Source organism: Manis javanica, chromosome 6 (genome assembly GCF_040802235.1).
Source record: "Manis javanica isolate MJ-LG chromosome 6, MJ_LKY, whole genome shotgun sequence".
Classification (NCBI taxonomy): domain Eukaryota; kingdom Metazoa; phylum Chordata; class Mammalia; order Pholidota; family Manidae; genus Manis; species Manis javanica.
The window spans coordinates 70,088,296-70,107,495 of record NC_133161.1 but is presented as its reverse complement, the minus strand read 5'-3'; the positions used below and the strand labels follow the sequence as shown (position 1 = coordinate 70,107,495).

Below are 19,200 nucleotides of genomic sequence, written 5' to 3'. Positions count from 1 at the left end.
CCCCATTATTAGTCCATCACAGTTCTCATTTAATCCTCATTTTTTCCATTTCAAGCTTTCCAGATCTGAAAATCTTCCCAATAGTGGCTTTTCTGCATTCTAATGATATTTAATTAGTTCTGTTTTTTCCAACCTTAGTTTCTCTCCCAAACTATATTAAAAATCAGTGATTGTAACAATTCTAATGATCTGATGTTGGACAGTTCAAGTCTGGTCCCAGAAAAATTGGGGGAAAAAGCCAGGAGCAATGAAATGATGTGTTGTTTTCTTGCCCTAGGTTTATTTGCTGTGTTTCCCCAGATTATCAAGGGCATGAGAACTGTGTTTTGGAGTTTATAGTTAAGTAGAGATTGAAGATGATTACACTGACAGATATAATCACCTTGATGTTTTTGCGCAGAATTTTCTGTCCTATTCTTTTGGATTATCTTTCCCTCTTCTACAGTGCAAACAAGATGGGATATTAGCAGCCTGCGCTGAAGAGAAAGAGAATGTGGAATGAGCAGGAGACGAGATGAATGAATGAAAAGATGGAGAATGTATTTCTTTTGAAAAATATGTAAAATACACCTTTTTGCTTATAATATACTCTGTATTAATTTAAACATATACATAGCGTAAGCATTTCACATAATTTTGGCACTATGTATAATTCTACAGAAAGCTGTTTCATTTTCTTCAGCCCCTACTATATTATCACAATAGTATCTAGAATATTTCAGCAATATATTATCACATTTGTACTAGAGCTGCCAGAAATACTCTGTTTTCCATGTTTGTAAACAAAAATAGGAACACTACTACATAAACACTGTGATTGGAAAAATACTTTCTTTTCAACAACTCCCTTACTTTCTGTAAAGGAGACTTAAGCTACTTTTGTATCCAAAATTCATTTTCACTGAAGGAACATAATTTTTTTGGGGGTGCACTAAATATGTAACTAGAAACAAATCAATTTTTTGTTTTTCCCACAACCACATCACTTCTGAAAGGCAGTGGCATATAGATGAGATTTGGAGATTTGGAGGGTTTCAGTCTATCTCCTCATTTAGCATACAAATTAAATAACCATAACTCTGATTACCATTACAAATTTGAAAATTAATTCCAGGTGCCAGTGATGATAATGGATTCAGGGATTTTTGAAGATTTTATACTGAGAAAGTAAAGAGAGATGTGGAAATATAATATTGGGTTTTAATGAGAAACTCTACTTTTACTTTAAATGCATTAGTGTATGGTTAAACTTGTAGCAGTTAAGTTTTTCCCCCTCCTGTTTTCCTAATAGCACACAAGAGGTGAATTGCAAACTGATTCCTAAATTAGACTTACTATATCTTCCTGGAAAAGACTGAGATTTTGTTAAGCTTTGAAGCTGGGTGGAAGGCAGTTAATGTACTTATATGGAGTCTTTTAATGACCAGTCTTAAGCAAATTTATCTTTTACTGTTAGATAGCACCCAAGGGCAAGAGGTAATCTGCTTTATAAACCTCGGAGTGATTTGCTTTATAAATCCTAGAGTTTAGGAAAGTGGGGGACATATATTTTTGGCAGTTTTGTGAAAAAGTTAATGATGGATTCTTTGTGACCTCCCAACTGGTAAATGCCAGTGACCAAAGCTTATTCAACAAGAAGGCCAGTTCTTCACAGCAGTAAGGACCTGCCCTATTTGGCGGGATTACCACAATCACACTGAGCATAGGATACTAACAAACCAATTACAAAATCAGCCCATCTAATGCTTCCAGCAAATTGACTCTATAAATTTCTTTTTCATTCAAAGCATTAGATCTTCCTGCCTAACACAGGCCTTCTCCCCACACACTCAGTCATCTCTATATTAGAAAGCCACTTTGTCTGGCAGAGGCCATGTAATTTGTGCAGTTTACATTGTGTGGATGGTTAAACATCTGAATAACATCAGAATTGATTGAAATTAAAAAAAATTAAAAATTGGACTCATAGCCAAATACAGAAATATTCTAATTCAAAGTCTTGAGTTAAAAAGAAAAATATTGACAGTGATTTTAATTTTCCAAAGGTATAAATGGCTCAAGATTAACAAGGAGCACCCTGTTTCTGAACTAGGTCAATTTAGTTGCGTTTTTCTTAGATACTTTGCTTGCATAACCAAGACATCTGCAACTCAGTCCTGGATGAAAGATGGAGTTCACAAGTGTTGCAGAGGGAGACTCAATTCCTAGACTGTCTCCCACAGCAATAGTACCAAGAATAACTTTCTTCAGAATCACTATGGACAAATTCACTTAATAATTCGTCACAGATGATATGTTCGGCTCCTGGGAGGATGGGAATCACTTTAGACGCATGGTCGGTCTGTCTCCCAGGGGGTGAGGGCTCAGTGATCATGGTGCTGAATGTGCTTCACAGTCAAGCGCAGGACTCTTGCTCTATGATCTCCAAAGCGATGACCTCTGCGCCCTCATCGTCCAGATTGTTGGCGGCTTCGTTCCTCGGCTCCTGGTGGCAGATGTAAACAGGGATGTCGCCGGCCTCAGCTACTACAGCGATGGCAACAGAGCGGCTGTTGCTATTGCTCCTCCCCCAACGCTGGTTCCACTGGGTTTTAAACTGGGCCCACTGGCGCTTCACGGTGGTCTGGACCTGGAAGAGGAAAGGGAGCCTTGTTTTCATACGATTGTCAGAAATGACCTGAACCAGGTTTAGGGGCACAATTCTTGAGCTTTCCAGAGGGTAAGGGAGGCTGAATTGTCATTCTGGTCTAAAGGCCTGTGTGGTAAACACTGGCTGTGGAATATACCATATTGGGAGAAGAATTTGCAAACTGGAAAACAGAATTACTTGCCTAAGCTGCCCTCAGAATTATTACATTGAGCATAGGTTTCTTGTTAGTTCTTGTGTCCAGTGAAAGCAGTTTATCTGGTTTTACACTCAATATGACATACTGTCCTATGAGGGAGAAAGATTGCAAAACCTTTTAATCTGCTACCACCTCTCTAAGGCAGAAGATTTTATCTAAATCTACACATTATTGATCATGAAAATATATATGTAGAGGATCACGGGAAGATGGTGGTGTGAGTAGTTCAGAGGAAATCTCCTCCTCAAAACATATATATTTATGAAAATACAATAAATACAACTATTCCTAAAAGAGACACCAGTGGATGCAGTACAACAGCCAGGATACATCTACATCTGTGAGAACTCAACATCACACAAAGGGGGTAAGATACAAGCCGCGGCCAGGCGGGACCTGAATGCTCCCCCACCCCAAAACCCAGCAGGAAGAAAGGAGTCAGAACAGGGAGGGAGTGAAAGCCCAGGACTGCTAAACAACCAGCTCTAGAAATCCGCACCCGGAATGCAGACACAATGGTGCATGGAGTGCTGGATATCAGAGAAACGGAAAAGCAAGACCTGTGGGCAGGTCCCCACAACCAGTGCCCCTGAGACAAAAGAAAAGCGAGTGCTTTCTGCAAGTCTTAAAGAGACAGGGACCCCATAGCTGGACAAAGTTGTCCCGGCAGCTGGGAATACCGGGGAAACTTAGGCGCCCTAAACCCTGGGGAGGCAGTGCAGCTCTGAAGCCCCTCATGGCACTAAGCAGCCTGCCAGTTGTTCCTCCAACTGGTGCGCACCCCGACACACTGACCCAGTAGCGGGAGAGTGGCAGTGCGTGCCGGGGACGGCAGGGCCAGAAGGGACCGAGAGCAGATTCGTGCACCACAGGAGAGGCTTGTGCTAGCCTGCAGCGGCGTGACCAAAAAGCCCCAGTGCAGCTTGCGTGCACCAGCGGCAGTGAAGCCAGAGGAGCCCAGTAGAAGCCTGCACGGAAGAGCCCCGTGCGCACCTGCAGCAGAGTCAGAGGGAGCAGGTGCGCTCCCAGCAGCCAACCAGAATCCCAGTCCAATGCACAGCCACCCAGGCCAGACTCAAAGGCCACTTCTGTCACACAGCTGCCTGGCAGGGCCATCGCTAGCAATGAGGAGCGCACCTGGCGTGCCTGCCACTCCCTGCAGGGCTCCGCACTTCTCTGACAGACACCCCGCCCACAGCAGCTTAGGGGACTAACCCGGTGGCTGCTCCAGGAGTGCGGGTAACCGTCACAGGCAGCAGAGAAGGGCAAGGCATGCAGCAAGCAGGAAAGGACTTTCTTCTCCCAGCTGACACAACTGTAACCTGCCTACAGCCGCCGCTATCACCATGAAAAGGCAAAAAAATCTGGTCCAGTCCAAGATAGTTACACCTGAGAAAAGATCTGCAGAGGCAGACCTAACCAGTCTCCCTGAAAAAGAATTCAAAATAAAAATCGTAAACATGCTGACAGAGCTGCAGAGAAATATGCAAGAGCTAAGGGATGAAGTCCGGAGGGAGATTACAGAAGTGAAACAAACTCTGGAAGGATTTATAAGCAGAATGGATAAGATGCAAGATACCATTGATGGAATAGAAACCAGAGATCAGGAATGCATAGAAGCTGATGCAGAGAGAGATAAAAGAATCTCCAGGAATGAAACAATATTAAGAGAACTGTGTGACCAATCCAAAAGGAACAATATCTGCATTACAGGGGTACCAGAAGAAGAAGAGAGAGAAAAAGGGATAGAAAGTGTCTTTGAAGAAATAATTGCTGAGAACTTCCCCAAACTGGGGGAGGAAATAGTTGCTTAGACTACGGAGGCACACAGAACTCAAAAGAGACGGGATCCAAAGAGGACAACACCAAGACACATAATAATTAAAATGGCAAAGATCAAGGACAAGGACAGAGTATTAAAGGCAGCCAGAGAGAGAAAAAAGGTCACCTACAAAGGAAAACCCATCAGGCTATCATCAGACTTCTCAGCAGAAACCTTACAGGCCAGAAGAGAATGGCATGATATATTTAATGCAATGAAACAGAAGGGCCTTGAACCAAGGATACTGTATCCAGCATGATTATCATTTAAATATGAAGGAGGGATTAAACAATTCCCAGACAAGCAAAAGTTGAGGGAATTTGCCTCCCACAAACCACCTCTACAGGGCATCCTACAGGGACTGCTCTAGATGGGAGCACTCCTAAAAAGAGCACAGAACAAAACACCCAACATATGAAGAATGGAGGAGGAGGAAAAAGAAGGGAAAGAAATAATCATCAGACTGTGTTTATAACAGCTCAATAAGCAAGTGAGGACAGACAGTAAGGTAGTAAACAAGCTAACCTTGAACCTTTGATAACCACAAATCTAAAGCCTGCAATGGAAATAAGTACATATCTTTCAATAATCACCCTAAATGTAAGTGGACTGAATGCACCAATCAAAAGACACAGAGTAATAGAATGGATAAAAAAGCAAGACCCATCTATATGCTGCTTAAAAGAGACTCATCTCAAACCCAAAGACATACACAGATTAAAAGTCAAGGGATGGAGAAAGATATTCAATGCAAACAACAGAGAGAAAAAGGCAGATGTTGCAGTACTAGTATCACACAAAATAGACTTCAAAATAAAGAAAGTAACAAGAGATAAAGAAGGACATTACATAATGATAAAGGGCTCAGTCCAACAAGAGGATATAACCATTATAAACAATATGCACCCAATACAAGAGCACCAATATATGTGAAACAAATACTAACAGAATTAAAGGAGGAAATAGAATGCAATGCATTCATTTTGGGAGACTTTCACACACCACTCACTCCAAAGGGCAGATCCACCAGACAGAAAATAAGTAAGGACACAGAGGCACTGAACAACACACTAGAACAGATGGACCTAATAGACATCTACAGAACTCTACATCCAAAAGCAACAGGATACACATTCTTCTCAAGTGCACATGGAACATTCTCCAGAATAGACCACATACTAGGCCACAAAAAGAGCCTCAGTAAATTCCAAAAGATTGAAATCCTACCAACCAACTTTTCAGACCACAAAGGTATAAAACTAGAAATAAATTGTACAAAGAAAGCAAAAAGGCTCACAAACACAAGGACGCTTAACAACATGCTTCTAAATAATCAATGGATCAATGACCACATCAAAATGGAGATCCAGCAATATATGGAAACAAATGACAACAACAACACAAAGCCCCAACTTCTGTGGGACGTGGCAAAAGCAGTCTTAAGAGGAAAGTATATAGCAATCCAGGCATATTTAAAGAAGGAAGAACAATCCTAAATGAATAGTCTGATGTCACAATTATTGAAATTGGAAAAAGAAGAACAAATGAGGCCTAAGGTCAGCAGACGGAGGGACATATAAAGATCAGAGAAGAAATAAATAAAATTGAGAAGAATAAAACAATAGCAAAAATCAATGAAACCAAGAGCTGGTTCTTCGAGAAAATAAACAAAATAGATAAGCCTCTAGCCAGACTTATTAAGAGGAAAAGAGAGTCAACACACATCAACAGAATCAAACGAGAAAGGAAAAATCATGACGGACCCCACAGAAATACAAAGAATTATTAGAGAGTACTATGAAAACCTATATGCTAACAAGCTGGAAAACCTAGGAGAAATGGACAACTTCCTAGAAAAATACAACCTTCCAAGACTGACCCAGAAAGAAACAGAAAATCTAAACAGACCAATTAGCAGCAATGAAATTGAATCAGTAATCAAAAAACTACCCAAGAACAAAACCCCCAGGCCAGATGGATTTACCTCAGAATTTTATCAGACATACAGAGAAGACATAACACCCATTCTCCTTAAAGTTTTCCAAAAAATAGAACAGGAGGGAATACTCCCAAACTCATTCTATGAAGCCAACATCACCCTAATACCAAAACCAGGCAAAGACCCCACCAAAAAAGAAAACTACAGACCAATATCCCTGATGAACGTAGATACAAAAATACTCAACAAAATATTAGCAAACTGAATTCAAAAATACATCAAGAGGATCATACACCATGACCAAGTGGGATTCATCCCAGGGATGCAAGGATGGTACAACATTCGAAAATTCATCAACATCATCCAGCACATCAACAAAAAGAAGGACAAAAACCACATGATCATCTCCATAGATGCTGAAAAAGCATTCGACAAAGTTCAACATCAATTCATGATAAAAACTCTCAACAAAATGGGCATAGAGGGCAAGTACCTCAACATAATAAAGGCCATATATGATAAACCCATAGCTAACATCATACTGAACAGTGAGAGGCTGAAAGCTTTTCTTCTGAGATCGGGAACAAGACAGGGGATGCCCACTCTCCCCACTGTTATTCAACGTGGTACTGGAGGTCCTAGTCACGGCAATTAGACAAAACAAAGAAATACAAGGAATCCAGATTGGTAAAGAAGAACTCAAACTGTCACTATTTGCAGATGACATGATATTGTACATAAAAAGACTCCACTGCAAAACTACTAGAACTAATATCGAAATTCAGCAAAGTTGCAGGATACAAAATTAACACACAGAAATCTGTAGCTTTCCTATACACTAACAATGAACTAATAGAAAGAGAAATCAGGAAAACAATTCCATTCACAATAGCATGAAAAAGAATAAAATACCTAGGAATAAACCTAACCAAGGAAGTGAAAGATCTATACCCTGAAAACTACAAGACACTCTTAAGAGAAATTAAAGAGGACACTAACAAATGGAAACTCATCCCATGCTCCTGGCTAGGAAGAATTAATATCATCAAAATGGCCTTTCTGCCCAAAGCAATGTACAGATTCGATGCAATCCCTATCAAATTACCAACAGCATTCTTCAATGTATTGGAACAAATAGCTCAAAAATTCATATGGAACCGTCAAAGACCCTGAATAGCCAAAGCAATCCTGAGAAGGAAGAATAAAATGGGGGGGATCTTGCTCCCCAACTTCAAGCTCTACTACAAAGCCACAGTAATCAAGACAATTTGGTACTGGCACAAGAACAGAGCCACAGACCAGTGGAACAGAATAGAGACTCCAGACATTAACCCAAACATATATGGCCAATTAATATATGATAAAGGAGCCATGGACATACAATGGGGAAATGACAGTCTCTTCAACAGATGGTGCTGGCAAAACTGGAGAGCTACGTGTAAGAGAATGAAACTGGATCACTGTCTAACCCCATACACAAAAGTAAACTCCAAATGGATCAAAGACCTGAATGTAAGTCATGAAACCATAAAACTCTTAGAAAAAAGCATAGGCAAAAATCTCATGGACATAAACATGCGTGACTTCTTCATGAACATATCTCCCCGGGCAAGGGAAACAAATGCAAAAATGAACAAGTGGGACTACATCAAGCTAGAAAGCTTCTGTACAGCATAGGACACCATCAATAGAACAAAAAGGTACCCTACAGTATGGGAGAACGTATTCATAAATGACAGATCCGATAAAGGATTGACATCCAAAATATATAAAGTGCTCACATACCTCAACAAACAAAAAGCAAATAATCCAATTAAAAAATGGGCAGAGGAGCTGAATAGACAGTTCTCTAAAGAAGAAATCCAGTTGGCCAACAGGCATATGAAAAGATGCTCCACATCACTAATCATCAGAGAAATGCAAATTAAAACCACAATGAGATATCACCTCACACCAGTAAGGATCGCCGTCATCGAAAAGACAAACAACAACAAACGTTGGCGAGGTTGTGGAGAAAGGGGAACCCTCCTACACTGCTGGTGGGAATGTAAATTAGTTCAACCATTGTGGAAAGCAGTATAGAGGTTCCTCAGAATGCTCAGAAGAGAAATACCATTTGACCCAGGAATTCCACTTCTAGGAATTTACCCTAAGAATGCAGCACTCCAGTTAGAAAAAAACAGATGCATCCCTATGTTTATCGCTGCACTATTTAAAATAGCCAAGATATGGAAGCAACCTAAATGTCCATCAGTAGATGAATGGATAAAGAAGATGTGGTACATATACACATTGAAATATTACACAACCATAAGAAAAAAACAGATCCTACCATTCGCAACAACATGGATGGAGCTAGAGGGTATTATGCTCAGTGAAATAAGCCAGGCGGTGAAAGACAAGTACCAAATGATTTCACTCATATGTGGAGTATAAAAACAAAGGAAAACTGAAGGAACAAAATAGCAACAGAATCACAGAACCCAAGAATGTACTAATAGTTACCAAAGGGAAAGGGACTGGGGAAGATGGGTTGGAAGGGAGGGTTCAGGGTGGGGGGAAAAAGAAAGAGGGCATTACGATTAGTATGTATAGTGCCTGGGGGGCACGGGGAGGGCTGTGCAACACAGAGAAGACAAGTAGTGATTTTACAGCATCTTACTACACAGATGGACAGTGACTGTGAAGGGGTATGTGGAGGGGACTTGGTGAAGGGGGGAACCTAGTAAACATAATGTTCTTTCTGTAATTGTAGATGAATGATACCAAAATAAATATATATATATATATGTAAACCATAGCATATTTCTGAATTTTATGATAATGGTCTCATGCTGTTATTTTCCTTTATCCAACATGACTTGAGATGAGGTATGCCAGATCAAACTGGTTGATGGAGTGGCAACCTCATAAGAATAAAATTTCTATTTCTTTCCATTGAAAGATGTCTAATATGCAAACATTTCCTGAACTTGCTTTAGAAATATGATACAAACTCTACAACGAACACAGGAGGGAGCTAGTTAGGAAGCTCTAAATATGAAAACCCACAATGACCACAAATGAAAACAACATCACAAGCAGTAAGTTTGCTTGCCCAGCTCTGCCTTTGATACAACTGATTGGTCGCTAAGTTCATTCTTCCTCTGGGCTCCTAACTTCTGGCATTTCTCTATAGCTGAATAAAACTAAAAAGTAAGAGATTGTTGCTACTAAATCTCTCTAATTTCTGAGAGTTTCTGTTGCTTAGTACGTAAGATAGGGTTATATACAAAATATTTTTACCACTTTATCAACACATCCTTAGTTTCTTTCATTGCTAGGTTTGGATGTAACACCTCCACATTGTGGGTCACATGCATAGGAATCTGGAAAGAGTATGAGGTGAGATAAAGCATGTCACAGGTTAATTATGGGGAGCTGTTTCATCTACTTTACATTAATATGAATTTGAAAGAAGATATAAACAATGGCACAACCCCTGGTTATAAAACCATATGCATAATATAAGGCGGAATAGTTTCTGTGGTAAATGCATTTTTTTCTGCATAGAGTAACAATCATTCCAGGTAATTACTAGCATTTGTTGTATAATTTTAAATATTTTGCTCAGGAAAAGACATCACAGTTTAATGATTCATTGAAAAGCAAATCAGTAAGGTAGGAGAGTTGTAGCTGGAGAGGTTCATCTCTGTACAGCAGAGCAGCTCTAAAGCTCCAGATCAGAATAATTTGATTTGATAATTCAGAATACTAGTCTTTCCAAATTACTGAGGCAACAAGCTATTTTGTTTTTAAGTTTTTCTGTTTTTGAGGGGAGGTGATGGATGCTTGGGTGAAAAAGCACTTTGTATCTTATTTTATTTTAAAGACAAAACTTTTAAGCGTCATGGGTGAGCTGTGTGCCATGCAGCTGAACTTCACAGTGTCAAAGACATAGAGGAGAATAAACGGTGGCGTGGAAAACTTTAGCTACTATTTACTGAGGGCTTACCATATGCCATATTCAAGCACTTGGTTAGTATTAATTTACTTAATCCTCACAACGACTCTATAAGAAGGGCACTACTGTTCTCTCTGCAGACCGGAGCTGAGGTTATGCAGCATGTCCCTGGCCAGACAACTGGAATGTGACGCAGCCACAGTCTCAGGTGAAGCCCATGGCTCCTGGCCATGCCACCTGGCCACAGCCTCTACTGTGGCACTGACAGGGTGAGAACTGAATTGAAAATTGGACTGTTTCTTGTGGTCGTTGCCCAGGCAGGATGGCAGCATCAACTGTGTGACTATATGCTCCAAAGACTGCACTCTGGGTTTGAGGCCTAGGGCATTTGCTGCATGTTGTTTTCTTTAACTTCTTAGAGTTTCCTCCTTTGTAAAAAGGGGATCATAATGCTAAATCAAAGAGCTACTGGTAAGATCTGTTGAGGTTACTGAAATCACCTAGCATGCTGCTGGTGCACAGATGCAGCGATTTCCTTTTCTCCTGTGCTCTCCCCATGGTGACCCTCATGGATTTTCCCATCAGTGTGACTGCAGTTGAGGGTCAAGTGTCTCCCTTATCATTATCTAGCACTTTAAGGTTCCTGCTGGCTCGGTTCTCTATTAGAGCTATTTACTGGTTGAAATGGATTCATGCAAGTGTGTTGCCTCTTACGGTTTTCTGAGCACATTAGAAGAGGTACGAATATAAGCTGTAATATGGCTAGAGAGAGAGGATGGATTGGAGGAATGAAAGAGGTATAGATGAGGAAGACTGGAACAGTAAGGAAGAAAATCAGCTAGAACAGTTTATCTACATCCAGTGCTGAATAACAGCATTGGCTTGTTTGTTAACACTTTGAGACATTTCTGTCTCAAGTCAAGGCCCACAGAGCAGACCAAGTCTGAAAGATTAAGCCCTTTTATTCTTTCTAATCAAAACAATGTGCCTCTTCACACACTTTGGCTTCTTGCACTCAGCTATTGCCACTCAAAGTAGCAATGGGGTGACATTCTCCAAATGGGATGAATTTATGGTTGGTTATTCCCTTCAGGAGAAGGAATTCAATCCACATCAGAAGTGACCTGAAGTCTTGGTCCAATGGTTTTATCCTTCAGCTTATGTACCAAAAGTGCTTCCACTTTTAGCCACTCAGCCAGGCACATACAAGAAGGATTTTGTGCCCAGTAAGACCATTTGGACACTAGGCACAGAGATGTTGCCAGTGGGAGGACGGAAATTCCCATCAGTCCATTGCTTTTGCCTGACTTGGCTCATCTCTTTGCCAGAATGGTTCTTAGCCACTTCTTACTTCGACCTTAATTCTCCAAAAGTAACAAACTTCTTGTCTGTGTCCACCAGCTATATCATTTCTCTTCCCATCGGGCCTCTGCTCACTCTGTCCCTCTGTCTGGAATGTCCCTCTCCCACCCTTCATCCACACCCAGACTCCTTTTTCAGGACTCAACATTGCTGTTATCCTCAGGAAACCTTTCTTCATCCCCTAATATAGACTTAGGAGTCTCTTTTCTGTGCTCTTGTACTTGTCCATATAATCATTATTGTCCTTCCTACATTATAATCATTTGGTATGTCTGTCTCCTCCCTTTGTGCAGTGAAATCCTTAAGAGCAGGAACCATGTTCATGTTTGTATTCCCAGAGATTGTCAAACTGTTCAGCATGCAGCAGTTATTCAATAAATATTTGTTGAGTGGTTATCAGTACCCATTCTAGAATGGGTTCATAACTCTTTCAGTCAAGAAAATGATCATCCATGACTATATGATAATTAGTGCATGGGTATCCAATGGTGTAAAGGTAGGGGTACTGAAATGTCTAGCATGAACCTGAGGGAGAGGCTGGCTTTCTTTCATGGAAATATAAAACCCTGCATTTTGTAATATAGGATCACTGGTTTTTGAGAACTTGAATTTCTTCCTGAGGTGAACTGTTAGCCATTGGATCATCTATAGCTGTTACTATATTCTCTCTTGTGCCATCATATATGTTTTTGGGGATTGCTCTTGAGCTCCAGTGGGTTGCTACTTCTAGGAATTATCAGAAGCAAATTTGTTCTTATACCGTTTATAACTGCATCACTTGTTATACTGCACCAGCAACCAGCTGGGGAAGTGGGAAAGACTGTCACTGGGTAACATCACCCCACCTTTCCATCCTTTTCTACCTGTAAGATCACTTCACTGGTTGTCATTTGATGCCACGAAAAAAGAAAAGAACTTTGGGTCAAGAAACCAACTCTTCCCATATGAGCCAGGAACTCTTGGGCAGGAGAGTTAACTTCTCTGAGGCTCCTTTCTTCAGTACAGCTCTTCTACTTCACCCAGCTGTCTGAAGGATTACATTGTTACCCTGGGTGTCAAAGTGGCTTCTAAGCTTTTGAGTACCCATACAGGGAGGCTACATTATTATTGCTACTACTGTTACTATACTATATTATCCCTGTTATTATGGTAGGATGCTGACCTCAAGTCTTTAGACTAAAATGAAACCGTTGGGTCCTATTTTTTCCCTTTTTTATTTTTGGAAGATGGTAATGTGAAGAAAATAAAAAGAGCTCTCAATTACAGTTCCTTATACACTCTAGACTAAGTCTCCATGAAGAGTGATCTATAGCCTGTGTTCTATCACGCTTCCTGGGAAATATCTGATGCTGAAGCAAATGAGAGCACTTTCTGCACACTGTAGTTTGCACTGGGGAAAACGGCGAATTTAGGTTTTTGGGGAAAAGAAAGAAAACTCTCAATGGGAAGATCGTCTCTAGGAATATATTTTCAAATACTAATGCATTAATTAAAGGCATTAATGAATAAACAGTACAGCCTCTCCTCTTCCATCTCGCCCTTCATCTTTCACACTATTCCCCAAGATCCTGCACTTCCCTGTCTAGTTTCCGGGCTTTTGCTTTGTAATCTGTGCAGCAGGAAAAACTGCAGAATTTCAGAGAGTGAACCTAATTTTACATCATTCAGAAAGGATTGATATGAAACCAGTTACAAGCTGAATCTATATGCCAAAATCTGCCATCCCTACTGAGTTATACTTTTGCTTAACGCATGAGTAAATTTCACTTTTTGTCATGTAGTGAAATTCCTTAACATCTTCTCAAGAATCTAGTAAATATCTAAATTGCCTTCTCATTCTCTTTTGGACGTTGGATTTGGATTCCTTTGCAGTGTATTTTCCTGTTGAGATGAGCCAAGAGGTGGAGTGGCTTTAATCTGTTTAAATGTAAGTTCTTAAATGCCAGGTTTATAGTCTAGGAACCACCAAATGCTCTGTTGAGGAATTAGGAAATAGTCTACTAGTTCAGCATAATTTTGGAGAAGCATCGTCACCAGACAAACTGACAGTTTCCGTGGATTCAGCATCTCTCAAACACTAACATTGTCTTTAGAGCTAAAATGTACACAGGTATTTAGAGGTGTCCTGGGCAGGCCGTTATAAGTTGACAGGGAGTTGGCCAAAGTGCCCATTAGACAAAAAAAGAAAAAGAAACTCTGTTTCCTCCCACCTGTCCTTTTAAAATAAGCCCCACTGGAGTGTCCATGCATATGAAGCACCCAGACCAGCTTTAGGCTGAGTGATTGGAAGTCTATTTTAATTTTTTAAAATTATTACAGAAATGCTCATAACCTTTTATAATTGTACTCCAGAATCATAGCCTATCCTTTTGTGTGGAGACGGCAATCTGCTTCAATTTGTAAACCACACATAAGAATAGGCCCTTAGCAACATGTAAATGACAGTTCAATAATTATAGTTTAATAAGAGCAATTACCTTTTACAATACCACACGTTGAGCCTAATGCTGCTATGATCATAAGAATAAGGGCATTGAGTCTGTTTGAAAAAGCAAAACAAAACAGGGAGACTTTTATTGCTCCTGAAAAGCATCAGATATGTTAGGAGTTGCCAATGAGATAAGTATAACATACAAAATTTTAGATTATATAAATTCATCATTCATTAGAAAAACAATTAACACAGATCACTTTACTTTTCCCCTGATTATTTGTTTGTTGCCAACTTTTAAAAATAGAGCCCTGCTCTGACAGCTTAAAAGACATAATTACTACCTCTGGCTCTAGTTTTAACCTGCTGTCTGTTTGGGCCTCAGTTTCTGCATTTGTAAAAAAGAAAAGCAGGGTGGAATCTTTGTGGCTGGATTTGAATGTTTATATCTTTGGCCTTTGTTTTCCCAAAACAAAAGAATGTAAGCTCACTGTAAGCACCACCACCACCACACTGCTGAAAGGAAGGAGGGCCGAATCCCAGGAGTTTGGAGTCAGGGAATGAAGGCTCTTTCACACCGGCTCTTGCCACCATGACTCGTCAGACCTGCTACAATCTGAATTTAAGATTAAAACCTCAGAGTTTTTAAAACACTTTAAATTCATCTGGAAGTTAAAAAATGATTGCATACTTTAGATGTTTTTAAATGGATCCCTGTTAAACCCTATTAATTAGATGCTGAGGGATACTTCTGAATATTAGTCACAGAATTGTCACTGATATATTTTTCACCCTTTTGAAGAACATATCAGCAATATCTGTAGTTTTTATCTGACAGAATTTGTATGCTCTATGGTTTGAGGTGATTGGGTCTTTGATTACACAATACGGGCTTCCTAATTCCCTTTCACGACCTACTTTTCTATGTGTGGGGAAGATTTCTTGTTACAAAAGACAACCACAAATAAGTATCATCTGTAAAAGGTTAAAATGCTTGAAAATATTTAACTCTTGTTAAACATACCCCCGCACCTCCCCCCACTCATTAAATGAAGTCCCTTCATTGCTTGAAGAACAAATTAGATTTTGTTTAGAGTGGTGGTTCTCAAAGTGTGGAGTCTGATCAGCAGTGTTAGCGTCACCTGGAAACCTGTTAGAAAGTCAAATCCTCAGACCTGTCCCGGTCCTACTGACTAGGAAATTGCTTCAGGGTCCCAGCATTCTGTGTTACAACAAACTTTCCTGCCATTCTGATGCACACTTAAATTTGAGAATACTGGTCTAGAACAAAGAAATCAGTACTTAGCTTTGAGTCCCAAAGCTGACTTTCTTGAGTCTCTAAAAGGCAACGGTTTTGAAAACCAGGTTTTATCGACTAAGAGAAAGAATTTCTAAATACAAAGCTAACTTTTGCATATGAAGTGAAAACCTGACTGGTCTGAAAATAGAATTTTACTAAAAGCCATAGTTCGGAGAACATGCAGGATGACACAGGGAGTGTCCCTTACAGATAGGAAGGGCAAGTGGTGAGTGCAGAGCCCTTTAACCTTGAGAGGAAAGAGAAAGAGAGATATATAGAGTCACAAATGACCTTGCATTTCCCCTTCATGATGGGAATACCTGGGGAAATGAGAAGAAAGAAAGCAACGAATAATAGAAACATTCCAGTACAGTAGGCCATTCTCTTTGACTCTGAGAGCACAGTCATGAAAATTGATTTCCCTGTAAAGAGGTGTCACTTTGGCCTGGTACCATATCCAACATGGTACCTGGGCAGTGGAGTGGCAAGGGCTATGGCATATACTACAGACAGATTTGCAGCGCTTCGTAGTGTAAAGACAGGAGTACAAGTGGGCTTGGGCTCTTCCTCAGGTGGCTTGGGAGAGACGTGTCACCAGTGTATCAGAATAGGGCTGGGTTTGGTCAAGGGGGCTAGAGTGCAAGGATCTCTCCGGCCCTCAGAGGCCAGGGCGGCCACCATGAACTTCCACAGGGGTGCGCCAGCATAATACATGGCAACACGTAGCACCTTCGGACAAAGGCTTTTGGAACTAAGAATTTTCTAGAAGACTTGTAAACTATTAGAGGTGGAATGGGCTCTTCAAGATGAGGTAAGTTACAGCAAATCAAATTTTAGTTTTCACATCAATTTGATACTATTAAATTGAGATCCTTCTGATTATGCACTTTGATCTACCAACTAGTGTATCTATAAAGCTTGGGCAACAGCAAGCATGAAAAAGGGAGAATGTCCTCTGTGGTGTTAGCACTCTCCTCATAGTTAAACTGCTGCTTTGGGAAAACCGGGTGTTTTTATACCTGTGATCATTTTGCTGAGGTCTCTTAGATATCTAATAATTTACTGCAATGTTTGGAAGGCCAATGTGCACACTCTCGGAAGGGTTCTAAGAAATATCTGATGCATAAGCATGCTCTCAGAGTCATCTCCGGATTCCTATTCCTGTAATTCTCCAAATTCATTTCCTGCTTCTAGTTCATCCAGTGGCTACCTGATCCATTTCCATAATAGGAATCACTGTTAGCATACAAATAATAAATAAAAATTAATGCCTCCATCTTCATTGTACAACTGACATATTAGTCCCCCACATCTCTGCTGAAACCTAATACTCAGCCAGGCAGAACCCGATCACAATCCTCTCTCAGGTGCAGGTGGACATAACTGCCTGCATATATAAGTCCCCTGCCTTGTTTAATGTAAGGCAGTATGTTCCAGAAAGCCCGCTGAGGCCCAGATGTCTAAAATCCATGGGGCCGTGATAGTATATCTGGCACAGCACACAATTCATACATCATTAGAAATGTCATACTTGTGTCTTCCCGTAGTCATAGTTAAAATGGGGGTGGTCTCTTTATGTCAAAAAAGCAGAGTTATTTGATATGAGAAAAACGTTTTTGTATGCCACCTGGAACAACTCAAAAGATGGAGATAAACATTTACAAAAATTGATATAAAGATGAGGTGACCTAAGCCCTATTTATTTATTAGTTCTTACTATTCTTAAAAAAACAAAAGGAAAAAACACTAACAACTGGTAAGAGAAGAATGTCTTTTTATTTCTATCCCAGGCCTTCAGTCTAGCCCCTAGCTATAGTGGGCTATAGTTCACCCCACTATATTCACCCCCTAGCAATAGTGAATGCACAATATATTTTTGTTGAATAATAGAATGAGTTGATGAAGGAAGGAAGGAATAAAATATACCAAGTGAGAGAGAACAGGAGACACAAAGATCTTGTGATATGAGGACTGGAGATGAGTAATAGGTCACAAAACAACAAAACATCATAGGTTCTCCCTAAATATCATTTAACTAAAGAAACAAAGAATAGAGAATCAATTAAATATCAATTGATAATGGTTAGAAAATCCAATTACTAACAGAAAATACTGTGTTGATGTCTTTACAAAATGTAATTTGCCTTAGGATAGAATTATTCTTAATAGGAATTAATTTAAAATTATCACACATACTTTTCCATTAAAATTTATATGGTTCATAACTAGAGAAAATGTACTGATGAAGCTTTAGGGAGGAATCGCAGACAAAATGCAATGCAGTTGTGGCTTTAGTTCATTTAACTAAGAATCAGGAAATCTGGTTGTATAGGTATGACTGTGACATTGTGCAAGTCACATGATCTCTCTGGGGTTTGGAATTCTCACCTGAAAGATGAGGGAGCTTTTGAATCATGTCCCCCGAAGTCCTGAAGTTCTTTGGTACAAATGTAAGCAGCTCCACTTCTATGTTTTACCAATTGGGTTCCCAGGTGAGATTTCATTGGAAGAAAGGGAACTCTGGCTAAAAACACTGACTTTTATGGATCTCTACATTTTATTGATCTATTCAGATAACAAATTACTTATTTGAGAGTCTTTTTTGAGTCTTAACTTCAGGCTGATTTTCGAAGTGTTCAGTAAGTGGTATGACACTAGCTCCAAGCAACTGAAAAAGAATGCCATGAAGCCAGTGCACACTGGCTGGATACTGGCTCTGCCCCGGGAGGAGCTGGGTCTTCCAGAAGGAATGGGGGCATGCCTTCTCTTTCTGTAGGAATCCATAGTAACTTTCACTATTGCTGCTCAGGGTGCTGGCCAGTTTAAGGTGACAAGTTCAGTCCAAGGAAATCAGAACTTAGCTGTGTGTCTGGACAATATCTGCAATTGTGTCACACAAACATAAATAAGATTCAGCTTGCAGTAGTGGAAAAAGCATGATTCTGCTGGCCATGAAACCCTGTGAGGTCCACAGCAGGAGAGAGAGCAAATGAAAAGTGCACCGAGCCCCTTTGGGAGTTGTAAGGTCCTGGCTTTATATAAACAAGTGGTAGTATTACATGAAATATATGCCTACCTCATTGTTGCAGAAGCAGTAAATCACCGCAACGAAGAATCCCTAAAAAGGGGAGGAAAAACAGAGTTGAAATTATTTTGGTGTGCATTTTGCTGTGTAGTAATCAACATAAGTCGACAATCTGGAGAGGAACATTCACTACAGCAATAGTGAGTCAAGGCTCCATGAAAAACAATTACTGCCACTCATGGTCAGTGCTTCACTATCCCACTATTCCATTAGAAATGCATTTTTCTTCCTAGAATTCTATTGTTTGGCTTAAAGGACAGCTCTGGTCAGTCTAGTTAATATACTGTTGCTTTAACATGGAGATTTATAGCAGAAGATGCTGGTTAAAGTGGATTTGAAAATAATTTTTGTACTTCAAAATGTTTAGAAACTGGGATCTTGCAGTTTAGTAGAGAAAACTTATGCAAGTGCCAGTGTCATGGTGTGCAGCTGTGGGCCTGACTGTGCCCTGCGTCCTCATGGTGAACTAGAG

The 19,200-nt window shown here is 40.1% G+C and overlaps 1 protein-coding gene across 1 annotated transcript in view; it reads right to left on the bottom strand.

Annotated features, from left to right (window-relative positions):
* Window positions 1-621: 621 nt before the first annotated feature.
* The window catches only part of CALCR (calcitonin receptor), a 134,274-nt gene continuing 115,695 nt past the window's right edge, over window positions 622-19,200 (bottom strand). The window contains exons 13-14 of the mRNA XM_017665481.3: window positions 18,720-18,761; window positions 622-2,629 (exon numbers count right to left, since the gene is read on the bottom strand). Coding sequence (XP_017520970.1) covers window positions 2,396-2,629; window positions 18,720-18,761 — 276 coding nt within the window. The 3' untranslated portion in view covers window positions 622-2,395. The remainder of the gene's footprint in view (window positions 2,630-18,719; window positions 18,762-19,200) is intronic.